Here is a 19,294-nt window from a genome sequence, read left to right as displayed (position 1 = left end):
AGAAAAAATCAAACTCATTTTTCTTATATAGGTTGGTTTTGTATATATGCTCTTACATTAGGAGGCATATTTTATAACTCTGTAGCTTTTTTTTTTCATGTTAAATCATAACTGAGCTGTAAAAAGTAGCTATGAACAAGTGAGATTTTTTTGGCTACTTTTGTTTGGTTTTTCACTTGTTTCATCAACTAATTCTGAAAAATATAATACTTGATCCAGTATATGTCACTAGCCATTGATACTTCACGGCAATAGCTGTTTAATTTTGGAAGAAGTTCTAGTGTATTTAAGTCTTCCCAAATGTTTCACTCTATTCTGCCTGCAAGTGATAGACCCCATATATATTTTTTTTGTTGTTGTTGCATGATAAAAGGCTCCTCTCCCCACACTTAAAGGAGCACAAAGGAACAGTGAAAGGCAGGGGAACCCGAATAACCAAAGAGAAAAATGAGTGCCCTGACCTGGCTTCTCGCAGGAGTGTGACCAGCCTGCTGAGTGGGAAGGGAACCCATGGAGAAGGGGCAGTGGGGGTGCTCTCTGGAGCACCTTGCAGATCAAGAGGGTAACTGCCAGCAGGGGCATGGGATTTACTGTGGGATCATTTGGGGCTTCTGCAAAACTTGCTGTGGGTTGTTCAGGGGAGGAGCCATGGGCAGGGGAATGGAAGGATCAAGGTTCTTTTGGGGAGGATCAAGTGTGAGAAGATGGATAAGGAGCCAGTCATGGGTAAAGGGGCAGCTGGTCAGCTGTAAGCTGTCAGGCCTTGCCCAGCACCTGAGCACCACTGTCTGCCCTGTCTTCTTATTAAATTCAATGTTTTACTAGTTACCTGGGTAAGGAGGCTTTATTTTGTGATAATGTGTGTATACAGACATTTAAATGCCAGCAGCTGGAGCTGAACCGCAGGTGATAAGGGCCGTGTGTCAGTGTGGCTGGCAACTGGAGAGCCTGGAATAGATCAAAGTCAAGTGCCAGGAACTCAGGTTGGAGCACAAGTCACAGAATCTGTGTGTCTGTGAAGCCACCAACTGGAGTGAGCAAGCTCCTATGAGTGAGTCTGTGATCTCTAGTGAGTGTTGAACCAGACTGGCTGGTTAAGTGGGTTGGGAAGCCAGGGAGAGACTGGAGAGTCTCGGGGGTGAATGAGAGTACTGTCTGTGTGCGTGTCTCGTGTCTCGGTGATACAGCTGGAGAAACTATCTTACCTACTGAGGGGATCAAGGGGTCTAGGCCAGCTGCTGGAGAGACCCCAAATTCTGGGGGGTTCTTTGAGAGTCCTGTCTGTGTATTGCATATCTCCATGCAGCCAGAGGCAAGGCGATCCAAGGGCTAGCTCCTGGGTAGGTTGAGTGCCCGAGGCCGGTCACAGGCAGGACCCATGGGGTGCGTGCCAGCACGTGTTTCGGTACGTTTGAGTGAGGTTCCGTGGCCTGGCACAGCACTGCAGCAGCTGGCTGCAGCTGTGAGCTCACGTGTCTGTGTGCCTGCAACCTGGGAGAACGTGGGTCCAGGGACAGCTCCTGGGTAGACTGCATGCCTGAAACCAGTTAGTCGAAGACCCATAGTGTGCCTGTGTGTGCGTGTGAAGGAATGTATCAGTGGGTGAGGGTGTCTGAATATTAGGAACAGGAGAAGGGCTACAAGCTTCAGGTGCTTGTACGCATAGGTGCCAGCAAATGGGGAGACCACAGATCCAGAAGTCAGCTACTAGAGACTGGGTGCTTAAGGGCAGTTATTGCAGGGGTCCATATTTTATATAAATGTGTATGTATTTCCCACTAACAGACCTTCATCCTGACCAGCCAGAAAGGGGAGCAGGATGAGGCCGTTGGTGGTGCTGTTTCTGTTTGCATGACCGGTGAGTGTTTCTGCCTGTGTTGATCTTCGTGGCTGTCCATTTGTATGCATGTAGTGCTTACATGTGCTTGTGTGTGTGCTTGTTGGGAATGCCTGCTCTGCCTTGCTGTTGGTTGGACCTGGAGACATGAAGCTGCAGAAGTCTTGCTTATGTGAGGTTACTGGAGTTGGCAACCCCTCACAATGCACAAACCCAGAGAATGCTTCCTCTTTCCAGCTCTCTTAAAGAGCATTCAGTGTCTTCCTACTTGTTCACGTTCAAGGCATGATCATACAAGGCAGAGTAAGCCCAGCAGTATTTCTGTTTTTTTCAAGAAATCTGTTAAGCCGGAGAATGTTACTGCTTGGGGCATTCTGCTGCATAGCAAAGCAAACTCTCTCGACCTTTTACCCTAGTGCCCTTTGCCGATGTACATGTACATTTGAATATATTCAGAATTCAACTGGATGAGGCCTTGAGCAACCTACTGTAGTTTAGCCTGGCCTTGGGAGAGGTGTTGATCAGGATGACCCTTCCAGCTTGTTTCATTCTGTGGTTCTATGGTCTGGTCATTCTTAGTGCCAGCTTCTCATCCCACAGGTAAAGGGATCCTTTCGCTGTCTTCTCAGGATCAGCTTTCTTCTCAGTGGCTATAGTTTGCCTGGTCTTGGGTTCTGTAATTCCCTCTTGTACCACTCTAATGTTAAGACACCGTCAGGACAAATGTTCTTCAATCTAGAAAGCTGTTAGGCCATCTCTGCCTTTGTGAATATTGTCCAAGGCTCAGTCATCCTTGAGTGAGTTGTCATCCTTTGAATCAGGGGAACATTTTGCCTGTAACACAAGCACCAAAGTGTGTTGCTTAAAAGTATAGGATAACCAAAATCCAAAAATCATGAACATGCCTATTCTCAACAGCCTGATCTGTAATAGCAACTTCCAACCTCTTCCTGGTTGATCTTGATGTTGATGTTACAGTATAGTGCAGCCGAAGAGATTGGTTTGTGGTGGAAGTATAGGCTGTTAAGAGCACGAGTCTTTGGGATTATGTTTTTTCACGCTTTCTGGCCTGTAAGGATAGACAACACTGAAAAGAGAGAGTAATTAATTCTGAATTTTGTTTTATGAAGAGTGTAATGAATCCATTTGACACTTCTATAAAAGATGATGGTTTTATTTTAGTTTAGGGAAGAGAAATACAGGAGAATCTCTCCTCATCTATTTTTCTTTTTGAAATAACAGTCTTAATAAGAAATTGGAATCTCATTCTTCAAAAATGTAAGATTAAAGCAGAAGTCAAAGAAGAATGTAATCATTTTGTGTGTTTAAATGATCCAGATTGCTCAGATACCATGATTATTAATAATTTTTAATCCAGAGTGGAATACGGTTCTGTCGGTCTTGTCTCTAGCAGCATCATAGAGTGACCTGGACCTGTCTTTGATCTGTCCTTGCAGTACCCTCGATTTTGAGCAAGATAGAAAGCAAGATAGAAAGGTCGTAAGCAGTTTTTCTTCTGGGTTGGTAAATTCAGCTGAACAGATCATTGCTGTCTGCACTGGAGAGCAGCAGAATACTGGTCTGACCCCACATGCTGAGGATGTGGAATGCTACATCAGTACTAGCAAAGTGGCAGAGTTAAGGCTTATACCTGTACACTTGATGGTATGTAGTCATTCATACTGTTAAATCATTAGCACAGTCATGGGTTTGGCTCATGCCAACTAACCTTATCCCAAACAGTGCCTAAGCATAGATCAGAGGTTAGTACGGACCAAGGACCATTTCTGAGAGATGGTTTAGATGCAGCCATGCAGTTCTGTGGGTTGGAGTTTTTAGCCACGTGAACATGAGCCATACCGTGCAGCTTGTTCTCAGAATTAGAGAGCAGTCTAACAGCTTGTTAGATTCATGAGCGTACATGCAGCTAGTGTGACTGGGTATTTGTTTTGAGGCATACAGCCAGTGGGAGAGGGAGGAAAAGAAGTAAAATGGTGGGGGACTTTTGACCATAGGTCACTGAATAAGATTTATGCATACAACATTCTTGTGTACTTTTCTTGTTTTTCTAATGCTTCCTGACTTAAAATATTCACTGTGAGAGGGACAGTTCTGTCTGCTTCAGGCTGCCTGTATCTGTTCATCTGTGAAATACTCATATGTTTGATAAAGATTACCTTGCTCACTGGTGAGAAGCCGCCTGGAGAATATGCTTTGTGCTAGTCATGGCAGAGCCCAGGCTGCTAAGCAAGATTTCTCTGTGTTCCCTCTTCTTTCCTTTATTACTTTTTATCTGGTTTTCTATGCCCTGATTAACTTTTCTCTATTTTAACTTCTTCTAGAGCTTCCATGGGATACTTGATTTTATACTTTGCTAAGTAGGAGACTCAGACCTGATTAGAAAAAAAAGTTCATTCTTTGTTGAAAAATGACCTTGTATATTATTCCAGCATATCAAAGCCATGTTTGGAAATTCAGTGGCAAAGTACTGGCATGACCGAGTGCAGCCCATGGGCCGGACTGTGCCATTGGGACAATAACATGCGTGGGGGATTGCCAAGTCCCTCTGCTGCCAGGACAGCCTAGAGGAAGATTATACCTGAAGGAGGAACTGGCTTTTCACAGGTATTTTGCCACACAGAGGAGCCATCTGAGCTGAGCTATCCTTGAGTGCCGAGCTGCTCAGCCTTTTGTGGGTTTTAGGTATTTTAGTGAGGTTGTGCTTTAGCTGTAACCAGTAGCTCTTTCCAGTTCTGGCAAGCCAGCCCAGATATTTTGCACTGCTTCTGAAGCAAGGAACTGCATCACCTCCTCAGGAAGCTCTGACAAATATTTGATCTGCTGTAGGAATATATGGAAGATGGGTTTGGGGGCATCGATGAAGCCTGAGGTCTGGATAAACTTGCTCACTTGATCACGTCTGCTTTAGTATGAGTCTAGTCTTTCCTTTCCGCTGATTGATGTGGAGTGAAGCCCCAGGACCACTGATAGGGATAATGAAGTCAGGACTCCATAATTTGGAAATAGAAACTATTGAGCATCTTTCTTGCATAAAACATAGAACGGTCATATCATTAAATGTGTGCAAAGGTAATAATGAATCTTGTTTGTAAATAAACTGGATGTTGCTGTTGGGTTTTGGTTTTTTCTATTTGTTTTTTTGTGTTGTGTTTTGTTAACAAAGCAACAAGGTAAAAAGATGAGGATTAAAATAAGCAAACAAAAGAGATTGATTTTTCCAGAATTTAATAAAAAGCAGTCGATTTGTACGGTATATATCAACACATGTAAATACCTTCTTCTTCCCCTATGTCCTCACTATAAATGTACACAGAAAAGTGCACATGCTTGCACACCAGTAACTTCCAGGGTGGTCTCAGACCTTGACATTCACTTCTGCAGAATACTATGTGTATAGCTTGTCACAGTCTCTTCTGTATTTCTCTGTACCTGAACAGAGAATAACATCTCCAAGAGCTGACAAGCCTCATACCTCTCTCCAGCGGTAGATTCAGTAACAATGGAAATGCAAACTAGTTGTGGGAATAAACTAGGCCTGTGAAGTTCTGCATGTACCCTACTCCCAAGCAGTATAATGCAAGAGTCTATGTAATACTGATTGTCAGATAAAACTGGGACTTGTATGTAGGCTTGCAGCCTAATGGCCCACTCCAGGGCAAAGTGCAGCTGTTACAGGATCAGTTGGGTCATCATCCTGAACTCCCACAGAAACCTGGTTCCAGAGCTGGAAACAAAGAGTGTCTTGGCCTTATGTCCACATTTACACCTGCAAATAAAATGGGCAGCCGTGGTCCTGAGGAGACTGGCGTGTATTCATGTGACTCATCTCTCTGTCCCACCCTGGCCTTTCCGAACAGAGGGTGGCCTCATCTGTGCTGCCCATGGCATTACTCGTTCTGTGCTGTCAGTGTGCTTACACTGCCTGCAAAAGTTTTTGCCTGGACAGAATATTGCCAAGCAACTTGCTAACCATGAGTTAGCATGATTATGTGTCCAGTGCCTCTGCCTCTGTCTTGGCCCTGCTTAATTTACTAGTGTGAAAGTAGCCTGTCCTATTTAATCTCAAACCATGATTGTATGTTCTGTGAGTGTGTAAGCTGGCTACAAGACACGTGCTTGGAGGTTTTTTTCAGAGACAGTCTTGTGAGGGACAGATAAGATTGTACCCTGACTTGGAAAAGCACAAAATACTTTTTTCTTATTTACTTTCTACATATAAACAGAAATACTTCTGGATACAACTGGAGAGACCTCAGAGATTGGCTGGACCACCCACCCATCTGATGGGGTAAGCATTTCCCTTGTTGTCTTCTTGATGGCGCCTCTGATAGGGAGGCATACATGTGTGCATGCATATGGTGAAAAAAGGGGAAACTGGAACCAGTGAGAGTTACGGATTTTGTACATATGAACAATGTGAACATGATACGTTGTGCAAATACAGATTATTAAGAGAAGAGGATGCTGGGTGGGATACTATTGCCACCTCCTTACCCTCTTCCTTCCACCCTCTGGAGACTAACATTCTGTAGTTTCCTGGGTCTTCCCTCACACCTATGTTGTAAACTGGAATTTTTGTAAATTTTGTATTGTATTGTACAATATTAATATTGTAAATAAAAAAAATGTAAACTGGCTTGCTTCCAGTGAGTAGCGACCTCCCCAAACTCCCAAGACCTTGGTAGACGATCAAGAGGTGTGCTGCTGTAATATCCGCTAGCTCTTTCAGTACTCTGGGATGAATCCATCAGGCCCCACGGACCTGTGAAAATTCAGCTGATGCAGCTGGTCCCTTACAATTCCAGTGTCCACAAATGGAAAGTCACTGTCCCTGCATCCATGGTCCTCTGACACAGGGGACTGGGAAGCCCAAGGTCTATCAGTATTATTAAAGACTGAGGCAAAAAAAGTATGTGAATGCCTCTGCTTTTTCTTCATTCCTATTAGTTAGATGACCATCTTGAATAGTTATCAGTCCGATGTTTTCTTTGGACCTTCTCTTGCTGTTAATGTGCTTAAAAAAGCCTTTCTTGTTATCTGAAATGGCACTGTCCAGTTTCAACTCTGAGATTTGGCCTTTCGTGTCTTTTACCTGTATATATGAACTACAGCTCTGTAATCTTCTTGCAAAGCCTGACCTTGCTTCCAGAGATCATAAAGTTTCTTTTTCCTCGAGCTCCACAAGGGGTTCCCTCTTCAGCCAAGGTGGTCTTCTGCCCCACTTGGTTGACTTCCAACACACTATAATTGCCTGCTCCTCTGCTTCTAAAAGGTGGTTCTTAAAAACATATGAGCACTCCTGGAATCTTAAGCCCTCAAAAGCAGATTCATAGGGAACGCTGCTAAGTATCTCCCTGAATAAAGTTTGCTCTGTTGAAATCCAGGGTAAAAACTGCTGTCCTTTTTTCTCTCCTTACACTGAAAACTTTAAATTCAACCATTGTGTGGTCACTGTGGCCAAGACGGTCACCTACCATTGCATCTCTCATGAGTCCTTCTCTATTCACAAATACCAAGTCTAGGAGGACACCTCTCCTAGTTGGTTCACTAAGTACTTGAGACAAGAAGTTTTCTTCCCCAAAACTCAGGATTTTTCCAGGCTTTCTTGTCCAGAGCAGTATGGTATTCCCAGCTGATGTCTGGGAAGTTGAAATCTCCCATAAGGACAAGGGCTAGCAACCCAAAGATTTCTCCTAATTGTCTATAGGATAACTCACCTGTGCTAACATGCTGGCTGGGTGATGGGTGGTAGACACCCACTACAATGTCTCCTTTGTTTTCCATCCCCCTGCTCCTTACCCAGAAACTTTCAACCACATCATGACTAACTGTAAGGGCTGTACAATCAAACCTCTCCCTTATGTAGAGGGCAACTCCTCTGCCTTCCTTGCCCTGCCTGTCCCTCCTTTAGCAGCCTGTAGCCCTTCATCCCAGCTACAGTCCCAACTCCCAACTGTGGGACTCGTTCCACCAAATCTCACTGATACCAATGATATAGTTCTGGGAACTGACCAATGCTTCCAGTTCATCCTGTTTGTTTCTCATACTGCATTCATTGGTGTACAAGCATTTCAGATGTAGTGCTGAGCCCTCCATGCTCCCAGGAGCAGCATAAATGTTCCCACTAGCATTGCCACCCTCAGGCAATGCCATGCCAACCCTTGGCATGCTTTCAGCTCTCCTGTTGGTATCCTCTTCCCCACCAATTCTAAATCGAAGCCCTCTTATCAGCTTATGAGCAAAGATGTGTTTCACCTAGCAGGACAGGTGGGTCCCATCAGGCCCCAGCATGCCTTGTACCTTGAAGACTCTTCCATAGTTATAAACCCAAAAGTTTAGGCAGAGGCACCAGTCCTGAAGCCAGGTATTGATATCTTGGGATTGCCTGTTTAATCCAAAGTCTCTCCCCATTACAGGGAGGACTGAAGAAAACACTGCTGAATTTTTTAGCATTCTTCCCAGGGCCTGAAATCTGTTTTGATCAACTTTAGACTTTTTGTTGCAACATCATTAGGACCCACGTGAAAGAGCAGGGGTGAATAATGGTCTGAAGGCTGTTCATCGAGTGGAGACATCCCTAACCCAGGCCCCAGGGAGGCAGCAAACTTCCCCGAAAAAGCAGTCCAGTCTGCAAATGGGTGCTTCTGTTTTGCACAAGAGGGAGTCACCAGTGACCGTACCTTGCTGTTTTTCTTCTCGGGGCTGGTCTTAATGCAGGTCTTGTTGTGAGAAGTTGGTCGATCTGACCTTGGTGAGAGTGCTTGCACAGGTTCCTTCTCTTTCATTACATGCTTCGTTTGTCATACCCAGGGCCTCATACCTATTCTGTAAAGACAGCTGAGAGGGTAAGAAGGGGTTTCTCTTACAGCTTCATGCAGTAAGCTGCTTCCACCCCTCCCTGTCCCTCCCACGTGCCTTCCTGCTGGCACAGAACAGATCCTGGACCTGCCATGCTGAGTTGGCTTGTGTGCATCAGAGATGGCAGAGCACAGCTCCAGCTGTCATAAAGCTGGGTAGAAGGGAGTTCTGCTTTAAAGTTTTCTCCAAAGAACAGTGTTTTCTTTCTCTGTCTCATTTATTTGTGTTGTGCGTCTTGTCTCTGGAGATAAGAGGTGGGGGAAACGAGGGAAGAAAGATGACTCTGATTTTAAGTTTCTCAGTGCCATGTGACAGGTTTACATGAACTGTTTTCTGTCACAACAGTTTCTGTACACTTTAACAGCTCTTCTTTGCAGGGTCATACTTTGCCATGTCCAGAGTGCTGAGCTACACATGCAATCAGCAAATTCAAGTCTTCTCATAGACATGGCAAGGAGACAGGAGGGGAAGGAGGTGGCCTGTCCTGTATTTTTGGTGCAGTTGAATGCTGAATCCATTTTTTTTTTTTTTAGTATTTCTTCTTCCTCTTCTCTCCCATATATCCATTATAGTGGGATGAGGTAAGTGTCCTGGATGACAAGAAGCGCCTGATCCGAACCTTTGAAGTCTGTAACGTGGCTGAACCAGGTCAGAATAACTGGTTGCGTACTCACTTCATAGAGCGACGCGGAGCCCACCGAGCCCATGTCCGCCTCCGTTTCTCAGTGAGAGACTGTGCCAGCATGCGCACCGTGGCCTCTTCTTGCAAGGAGACTTTCACACTCTACTACCACCAGTCAGAGGCTGACGTAGCCTCTCAGGAACTGCCAGAGTGGCATGAGGGCCCCTGGACCAAAGTGGATACTATTGCAGCTGATGAAAGCTTTTCCCAGGTAGACAGCACTGGGAAGGTGGTAAAGATGAATGTTAAAGTACGTAGTTTTGGGCCACTCACCAAGCGTGGCTTCTACCTGGCCTTCCAGGACTCGGGAGCCTGCATGTCTCTGGTGGCAGTCCAAGTCTTCTTCTACAAGTGCCCAGCTGTGGTAAAAGGATTTGCCTCCTTCCCTGAAACTTTTGCTGGAGGGGAGAGGACCTCGCTGGTGGAGACACCAGGGATGTGTGTGCCAAATGCTGAAGAAACAAGCACGACTGGGTTCTCAGGTGTTCGGCTACACTGCAATGGAGAAGGAGAGTGGATGGTGGCCATTGGAAGATGCACCTGCAAAGCTGGTTACCAGCCTGCTGATGATGAACGAGCCTGCCAAGGTGAGAGACCCTTTCCCCCCCCCCGCCCCTTAGGCAGCCACTTCTTTGTTGATTCTCTCATTACAAGTGTTTGACGTTTGCCAGAAGTGCAGAGAGTGAGGAGATTAAATCGTTGCTCACAGGGAACGCATACTGACAGCTTCTTCTGATGCTTTTAGCACCCTGGGCTGGAGCTGGCGTGACCATCTCTCGGTGCCAAGAACATGGTTGGAAACTCCACTCAGGCCTTAGTTCAGCCTGCCACCAGAGGCAGCCTGTTAGGCTACAGACACTATAATAGCAGGAGTTGTAACTTGCCACATCTAACATAGCTCCACTTCTTCACCAAGAGGTGATGGCATTGAAGGGGAGGTGGACTGTGGAGCAGAGCTGAGGAAGCCCAGTGCTGATACCCTCTGTCATCCTAACTAGCTTGGGCCCTATCGCCAGTGCTGCTGGAACTAGTATTAAGAAAAATGGCAAATGGCAGCAACTTGGTCATGGGACAGGGAATGTGCAGCCCAGATCTATGAACTTGACTCAGTAAGAAGAAACAGTCATAATGGTATTATCATTGCCTTTAATGTGCACTCTGCCCTGGGGCCTGTGGTATTGCCTGTGAAAGGCTTATAGGAGAAAGTAGAGTAAATTACATATCACCCAGTAATCGTATTGGGCCAAAATCTGACCAAGCCTGACCACTCAGTCTAATGTCATGACTGTCTTCCTGTCCAAAGCTTAAGACAGTCCATTAGACCAAACTGCTTACATTTGTTATATAATTATGTATATAACGTTCTTTCGGTGCTTCCTTGGCTTTAATCTGCGTCTATTCAAGATCTCTCAGCAACGTCAAATGTTGCTGCACTGCACTTAATACTCTAAAAAATAAATGTAATGTGGAACCTAGTTTTGGCTGCAGACACAATCTTAAAGTTGGGTTGTAATTTGTTCAAATAAGAGATTGATTGGGACATTGAGAGTACAAATATTCTGGTTACTACCAAGTGCAAATACAATGGATAGTTAATGTTTGTCAATATGTCACCTTAAATTCCTGTTTCATGAATTGATTTGAGTCGTGTGAAATATTTTTTTTAAATACAGTTCATTGTGCTAGAGACTTATAAAGCAATTAAAATTAGTAAGTGCTTTTTATTTGCTTAAGCTCTGAGAATGATTAAAATGTGTGTGCCTTTTTATCCTTCTTATCCTGAAAGAAATGTAGCTACATTCATACGGTGCTGCTTCTGAGGCAGAAAGCCCAGACAGACATATAGCAGCTCTATATGGCACAAAGCTTGTTGTCTGCATCAGTACCATGACTAGTTTACAATCCAGGTGATTCATAATCCAGTCAGTAATTTAGTATCAGTAAGTCTTAAGCACTTAAAAAATATGGAAATTAGGCTTGGCAAATGAAAATAGGGATTTTTAAAGAATTGATCTTCCCTTTTTTGTGGCATTCAATGAAAGCTGATATGCCCTTGCAGGCCCATTATCACAGAAGCTGGAGACAGATGAAAATAGTAAATATTTTAAGGCATAACTGAAATAATGACAGTCTGTCAAACCACAAAACACCATTCCCATCATTTACTTCCTGAGATTCCATGTGCTGCTTAGAACAGCCAAAGACAACCATTAATGAACCTTAATGTTAGAAGGTATTTTTTCTCTTTGTGTTTCTTGTAAACTTATCTGGCTTGATCACCATTCCTGATCTCTTCTCCTGCTAACAGTGTATTGCTGTCCTGCCTGGATGGAGCTGCATTCAGCTTGCATAGTTTGTCCCCCTTGCTTGGTGTTTTCTCTGTGTGGTGGAGTCCTTCCCAGGACTTCTCTGTGTGTTCTCCTTTCCTAAGAACACTGTGATGCAAAGTTGCTACCATGTTCTGTATGCAACACACAACAAAAGCAATAGCCCAAGGACAAATTTCTGCTGAAGATCCTGCAGGGAGCTCTTAATAAGACTGAAGAATGAACCGAGGATAGGAAGAAGAAGCATTTTTCCTTCTTATACTTTAGTAGAGGAGTGTGTGGGCATTGCCTTCCCTCATATGTAAGCCTGTGGAGTCCTTCCCGGACCAGCCACTACCTCTTTATCTAGAACAAAGTATCTAACAAGAACCATTCTCAGCAGATAGGTAGAAAGCCCTTTTGGTTTTTTCCTGCCCCCTACCATGAGTTAAGATACTTGATTTCATTAGTTTCATAAGACTGTCTGCTGTTTCTTACTATATGGCCAATTTCTCCAGCCAAATGGAAGAGTGAAACAACATCCTTGGGTAAGCCCTCTAGGTGATGTGGGATGTGCTATGTGTGAGATTCACTTTTGACTTTACCCAATTCAGTTTTTTCTCATGCTGAACAGCCAGAAAGGAGACTAGCAGTTTACAGAGGAAAAATGAAGGCTGGGACCTTAGCTCCTTTTCTTTCTGTAGATGTATACAGACAGGGTGCTTGCCTTACAAGGTTTCCTGCAACTCTAAGTGGTTTTCTACATGGAAGGCCAGAAATGGAAAGTTCTGGTTGATTAGGCCATCCTAGGCTACTGGTTCCCAAAATTCTGGACTGGTTTGCTGTTGTCCCAAGTCTTCTCTTAGATCAACATGTTCATTACGGAAAACTGTTGTTCCTAGATTCCATCTCCACAAACCATTTTACAATATAATGTGTTTCTTGGGATTCACTGCCAGCTGCTTATCATTAGCCTTTTGGGATATTTATATTTATATTGGGATATATATAAGGATATAACATATCCTTAAGGGATTTAAGTTACCAGATGCTTTTGGAAATAGTACTTAGAATTCATGACTGAGACATTTTAAAAAATATTTCAAAAATGACAGTGTGGAGAGAAAGAGGATGAGAAATGACTCCTTGATAAAGTGCTAAGCTGACTTCCAAATGAAGAAGGTGAGCCCTGCCTAAATCTTTCCTCTCTTGTTTTGCCTTTTTTCTTCACACAGCCCATTCCCTGGCAGTCCTCCCAAACTATAACTAGCTAGTAAGTGCTTCAGCTCCACCTCTTTTACCTAAAAATCCCTTACTCAACTGATGTCCTATTAACAGTTCAGCAAGAAACGATTCTTATCACTTAATTTGTTTTATCTCTGTTGGTTTGATGCTTTCTTTTTCTATTTAAAAAACCCAGAAGCCATACTCTTCACTCCTTATGTTTCTTGGGTTTTCCACTTTCTCTTCCCCACCTAAACAGCTGCAGAAACTATGAAACTCTAGGTCAGTATAGGGGCCTATTGTGTCACCACGCCTTGCTTCTAGCACTGGGAGATCCCACTGCATGGAGAACAAGGTGCAGGTTACACAGTAGCAGTCACTGCGAACAGCCTGGCTCGGTGGGAAGTTGCTTCCTATCACCATAAGCGGGTCATGGGTTTATTTCAGGGGTGGGAGGGAGGCAGTGTTTTATCTAAAAGTTGCTTAGATATTTTTTTTCTAGTGCATCTTCTGCATGCTAATTATGCTATCCCATCTTTCTTGCATTCTAAGAGTAATGTCTAAATCATATTTCTACAGTATCATCAATAGTTAAGTCCTTGGCATCATCCTGCCCTCTGCAACGGCCAAGCTCCATCTTTTTTTCCAGCTGATTCAGTTCAGGGCTTGTCCTAGCAGTGCCTCCCACTATCTGGTTGAAGCCAGCGGCATGGCCATGCCAGCTATCATCTCCTTACAGCTCCATGCTGACTGTGCTTTGTCTTTGTTGTTCCCACCTGAGGCCGTCTAGCTCTGCACATCCCGTTTTCCATAGCCCTTGGGCTGAGCTGTGCCCCTTCATCCCTCCTGGCCTGGCTCCGGTGCCAGTTCGGGCAAGCTGCACATGCAGTATGGGTTCCCGCTGCCCCACGGCACAGCCACCGCGAGCAGAGTGCCCACATGACGAACAGATCCCTTGTCTCAGGCACATGCTTCCAAACGTCCTTCTGTCTCCCAGCTCAGTTCCAAGTCATACCTGGGTGCAAACAGTCAGTGTCACCTGTATCATATTCCCTAAAAACAGTGCTGGGGGTGCATATAGCTCTTCTGGAGTTTCCAACTGCCCTTCCTGGTCCCTCTCCCCTTGCTGTATTTTTTTTTTTTTCTCTCTGGGAATATTTCCTCTGTGCCCTTACTGCCCAAGTGAGCTTTTCAGTGCCTCTTTATCTCCCTTAATGTCTTTGGTTCTTGGGCCACCGCCTCCCTGTTTTCGTGTTCTTCAGCCCCTTCCCTGCCTCCCTGCAGGATTCCCGCATGCTTCTTCGCGGGTTCTGGCGCGGGATGCGTGTCAGGCGCTGCCTCTGCCGCTCTGTTGGTATGTGCTGGGCGCAGGGCGCAGCTGCAGCAGGGAGTTGGGCAAAAATGGGTCAGTGGCTCTGAGGTGAGCTGTGCCCCCTGAACTGCTCCAGTGTTCTGTTGCTGTGCCAAGATGTGAAAAGTGGCAGACAAGCTGAAGGGAAAGCGCTTGCTTACCCAGAGCTCTGCCTTCTCCCAGCCTAGCCTTGATGTGATAGGGGATGGCAGCTTGTGCTGCCCCCGAGGCACCAGCTCCACAGCCCACTGCCCTCACACCGGGTATGGTGACACAGTGGAGCTAAACCAGCATTTTCCTGGAAAGCACTGGTGCCTGGCAATGACCAGGTTGCGCTTGCCCCATGACGAGGCCACTGGCTCAGCTGGGGTTGGTGTTGGGTGGCAGGCATGTGGTGGAGGTGCCTCGAGAGAGGCTGCTCTTGCTAGGGCTTTCCCTGGGGGGTGCTGAGGCAGTGGTGCTCGCTGAGGCAGAGTGCACTGCTCATTGTGCTGGCAGGCTCCCTTCGGCCAGTGCATGCCATGCCTCCAGTGAGCGCAGCAGCTGTCTGCCGGGATTGCCGGGCCATGGCAGTGGGGTGACACCGTGATGTGCAGCGAGGAGGGAACGCAAGGTATGTGAAAGCTGGAAACTCTTATGGTGTGAAAAAAGAGATTCTTGGGAAACAAATGGGAGATAGATTCTGTCTGCGTGTGGAAAGACAGCCCTAGGCTTACTGCAACTGCTTGAATAAAAGGAAGTGGCTTTTGCCTATTTGGGTTGCCAAAGGATTTTTATTTTTTTTCTTTCCTCTGGACTTGACTTTTGATAGGCTATTTATAGAGTGACTGGGCTGAGGCAGTGCCACCAAAAGCTCCGTGTCGTGGGAACAATTATTGTTGCCATCTGTGGGCTGAAGTCCCAAGTGCAGTGAGCTAGCATATCTTAGACAAATTTGGAAAGGGATAAAAGTGCTTGTCAATGTGGGCAGCTCCCTGTCTGGATGCAGAGGCAGGGGTCAGGGTTTAGGTGGAAACAGAGGGTATGAGATAGCTGCATTCGCTGCCCATGGAGGCCATTCTTCAGCTACATGGAGGCCATTTAGTGTCTGCTCTAGTCAGTCCTGCCTTTTGGGCCAAAACTGCAAATGTAAAATATAAGTAATTATGAATTTTGGGTCACAAACTTTTTATTTTTCTTTTTTTTTTTTTTAATCTTCTTTTTTTTTAACTGTCTTCATTTAGGAGGTGGGGTGGATGTGAATCACGTTTAATCGCTGCAAATCAGCTTTGCTTGCGATATGCTGTATGATTTCATTTGCTGTTTTTCTTCTGGATGTAGAAATACCCAGAGGCAGAATGAGAGTTTCAAAGCATGATCCTTTCTCTGTATCTGCCAGCCCTCCTGGAAATACCAGCGTGAGATTATAGGTTTATGTAGTCATTAATTTATTTTCATTAGGCAATACAAAAATAATCACTGTGGAGAGATCTTTCCTCCTAAGTTGCTCTTCATTCCACTACATAGTTCTTCACCTGCCATTTCTGTCATGTGAGCTGAACTGGGCAGGTGAATCTCTTCCTGATTGCTTTCCTTTACACTTTTCTCTGTCTCCTTTAATTTGCCTCAGGTTCCTCCCTCAGGGAGGAACCTGCCAATGCTATTCACAGTTCACTTCTGAACGTCTGAAATGATATGTGGTCTGGTGTCAGGGACTTTACCATTCTTTGTCCCCTGTTCACCCACAGTCATGTATGTGGTGAAGGATCTGGCAGTGGGGCAGCCAAGGCCACAGGGATCATCCACACATTTTATTTTGCATATGTTTAAGGAAAATAACAGAATAGCTGAACATGGAAGAGACCTCCAGAGGACATCTCCTCTAGCCTCCCCTTGTTACACGGAGCCTTCTTATCTCCCTTCTCGCTGTGACGTGGTAACAGCATTTTAGGGTTGTTTTCTTGAGTAGAAAACTAAGCGATCACAGTCGGTGGTGGTTTTGCCCATTAATCGTCTTGTAAAATTGATGCATCTCAATGGAGACTTTAGCTCACTTCCTCTTGCATCTTCTTTGGGTCACTGAGGAGGAATGTGATAGCCATAATGGCAGAAATTCCACCTCTTTTCCCAAAAGGGAGGGATCATGTGAAGACAAAGGAATATCACTGAAACCTGTTCTGTTGATGAAACAGGTGCAGTGGAATTTTATTTGTCCAGTTTACTCAGCTGTAGTGGAGTGCTTATAAATGGGCTTGTGTGGCTCACAATCTCCTGCTAAATACAGGAGAAGGGAGTATTTGACCTGGAGACATTGGAGTGGGAGATATATTTACATTAAGTCTCCTACTTTGCTCTCGGTGGCAGCTGTATCACAAAATCAATTCAGACACAGGCCAGGCTCCTTCTAAAATGTGGTTAGGTATGGGTTTTTTGTTGGTTTTTTTTTTTTTCCCTGCTGCTTGTATTGGAAGTTTTTCTCAGCAGCCTGCTACTTTAGTTGGTGGAAGCATTCTATTTAAACCTGTAATTGACTGTAAAGTCACCTGTTTTCATGCTGACATTGGTCTTCAGCAAAAATAAATGAATCTTCATTCACTGACTTTTCCAGTTCTGGGATTATATTCAAGAATAGATGCTGCCTCAACATGAGGCAACTTTTGTGACAGCATGAGGAGTGCAGCACACTGCAAAGCGTGAGGGGAGAGAGCAGGAACCTGCCTTTGCATGTGGTGCAGGCATATAATGGCAAGCACAGTGCATGGACAAAGTAGTTAGATTTTGTGAGGCAAATATGAAAGAATAGCTGTAAGTATTTCATCTCTAGTATTTGTTAAGAGTACCTTTTCCAAAGTGTTGTCTCTATAGTGTTGTACTGTGTCTCTAGTATGAGTAGATAACATTGTTATCCACTGGCAGACACCATGTCCCTACACTGAGATTTGTATTCCTGCTGCGTTGGTCGATCGGTCGGTCGATCAGTCGGTTGGTTTTTATGAGCACCTGTTGAATGCATCTGGTCACTTGTGTGACCACTATGCTATGATGTGACTGACTATCTATAGCATTAATGAGATCTTGCATGGCCTTTTAAGCAATAGGCTTGCCCTACCTTATATAAACTGGTTTTCTTTACTGAGGTCATAGTGCTTCTGGCACATTCATTCCATTACATAAAACCTACAACATTGTGCTTTTGCTTAATACCTTTGTCTAACTCATCAACAGTGTGCCATCCCTGCAGATCTCATCCCTGCATTCCCAGGCTCAACTGCAAGTTGCTGATAGACTTCAAAGGACCATGTAAAAATAAATGTTTATTTTTAACACAACCATATTTATTTTAAAATAAAATTTATTTACTAAACACCAGACAAATCCTTCTTCATTCACAGCTTTGTCTGGCTTTCCATATTATTTGCAGTTGGAGTAGAGATTAATCTACCTGAATTCTCTTAGCACTACCCTTGTGGGGTAAATACTTTTTTGCACTGCAGGGGTAAAGTCTATATCTTCTCCAGATTTCCTTTTAGCATCACATAGACTGCATGCGATATCCTTGTCTGCTCATTTTCACTATTGTGACTAGCAGCAAGGTCATTGTCCCACTTGGTGTCAGGCTCTAGTACTGAATGAAGAAAAAGAATCATTCTTCAGGGTCTACCCTGACAAGTGGAATGGATGTACCATTAGTTCTAAGCCTTGACAAAAGCTTGATAAAGGGTTTGATGCAAGAAAAAGCAGGACTTGTAAGAAAATAAAGACATTCACATTCAGTCAGCATTCTCAAATTTGAAATAAATAAAGGAAGTTCTCTGAAAGTGGTTAATTTTGGTTGAGTGACTATGTAGTGTGCTGGATGAGAACTGCCCATTCATAATACTCGTAGTTTCAGTACAGGTGCACTTGCCAACAGATGTGAAAATTATATTCTACATCTATGGCTGTTATCAGAGCCTTAAACTGAATGAAAGGGGTGTAATTCATAAAGTGGACAAAATCTTAGTTACTTTTTCATCCCCAGGAACATAGGGACTGATTTTTCCATATAACAATAAATTGATTTTCTGCTGAATAAAGGCCTGAAGGGAAAGACAGTTGCTCTTTTTTTACCATTGTCCATCCTATGCAAAATCACAATCTCTTCTTCCCCCTTCCTTATGGCAATGCATCACACACTGTTGTCGTTTTCTGAGTGCTGGAAAGAAGCAGTGATCTCCTTTCTTAACAGCTGTCGTTCAGAGTTGTTGAAGTCCCTTGTATGGTCTGACCTGTTCCAGGGCTTATCACGCTTATTGCAGGGCGTGTGGAGGTTCCTTTGCAGTCAGAAAGACTTCTGAGAGAAAGGCTGAAGTGATGTAGCAGGCGTAAAGCTGATGGGGCTCCACAGATGTTATTGGCTGTTATGTTCTGGACCGCGACTGTAACCTTTTCCCTTTTCAGCTTTGTTAAGGCTCGCATACCTGTGGTTCCACAGTATACATCAAAAATTCCACAGTGGGCTTTGAAAACCCAAAGCAAAGTGAATTGAACACATGTGAGAAGAAGATTAGATGAGCAAGCTACTCTGTTTTTCTGAAGTTGTTTTCCTTTGTTAAAAAGATGCATCAATGGCCACCCAGCACCTAGTTAGAAACATTTCCAAATAATTGTTATTGGAGGCAGAAGCCTGCAAGTACAGTAAGTAATAACCAGATGGGCTAATTCTGCAGCTTCTGGTGTGGTGTTCCATTTTGAAACATTCGTTAGGTACCCTAATTTCACATTAACACCTGTATGCAATATTCTTCTCTTACAGGTTTTCCATTTTTTTTATATACTTTTACTATCCATACTTTTTTGGAATGTTCTGCTTATGGTAATCCGTAGGTCAGTTCTCCTGAGTGTGTCCCTTGGGTCTTTTGACATCAAAAGTTCATCTGGGGTCTATCTTAAAGTTTCCCATTCCCTGTAAATGCTCTTTATCATGAAGTTAGCTAACCAAATGCCAGTCCACAAATGAACTTTCACCTGAGCTTGTTCAGTCTGTAGAATCTGCA

General features: G+C 44.3%; 1 protein-coding gene across 5 annotated transcripts in view; it reads left to right on the top strand.

Annotated features, from left to right (window-relative positions):
- Window positions 1–19,294, top strand: part of LOC130150004 (ephrin type-B receptor 5) — a 94,233-nt gene that overhangs the window by 38,421 nt on the left and 36,518 nt on the right. For 3 of the 5 annotated variants that reach the window (XM_056340422.1, XM_056340423.1, XM_056340421.1), the window contains exons 3-4: window positions 6,082–6,146; window positions 9,289–9,985. In XM_056340422.1, the coding sequence (XP_056196397.1) occupies window positions 6,082–6,146; window positions 9,289–9,985 (762 nt within the window). Of the gene's footprint in view, window positions 1–1,785; window positions 1,859–6,081; window positions 6,147–9,288; window positions 9,986–19,294 lie in introns of all 5 variants that reach the window. The other 2 variants (XM_056340425.1, XM_056340424.1) reach the window with 2 other exon arrangements.

This window comes from Falco biarmicus, chromosome 5, assembly GCF_023638135.1.
Source record: "Falco biarmicus isolate bFalBia1 chromosome 5, bFalBia1.pri, whole genome shotgun sequence".
In the NCBI taxonomy this organism is placed as follows: Eukaryota; Metazoa; Chordata; class Aves; order Falconiformes; family Falconidae; genus Falco; species Falco biarmicus.
The sequence above is the reverse complement of the archived record's forward strand: the minus strand, read 5'-3'. Positions and strand labels throughout refer to the sequence as shown.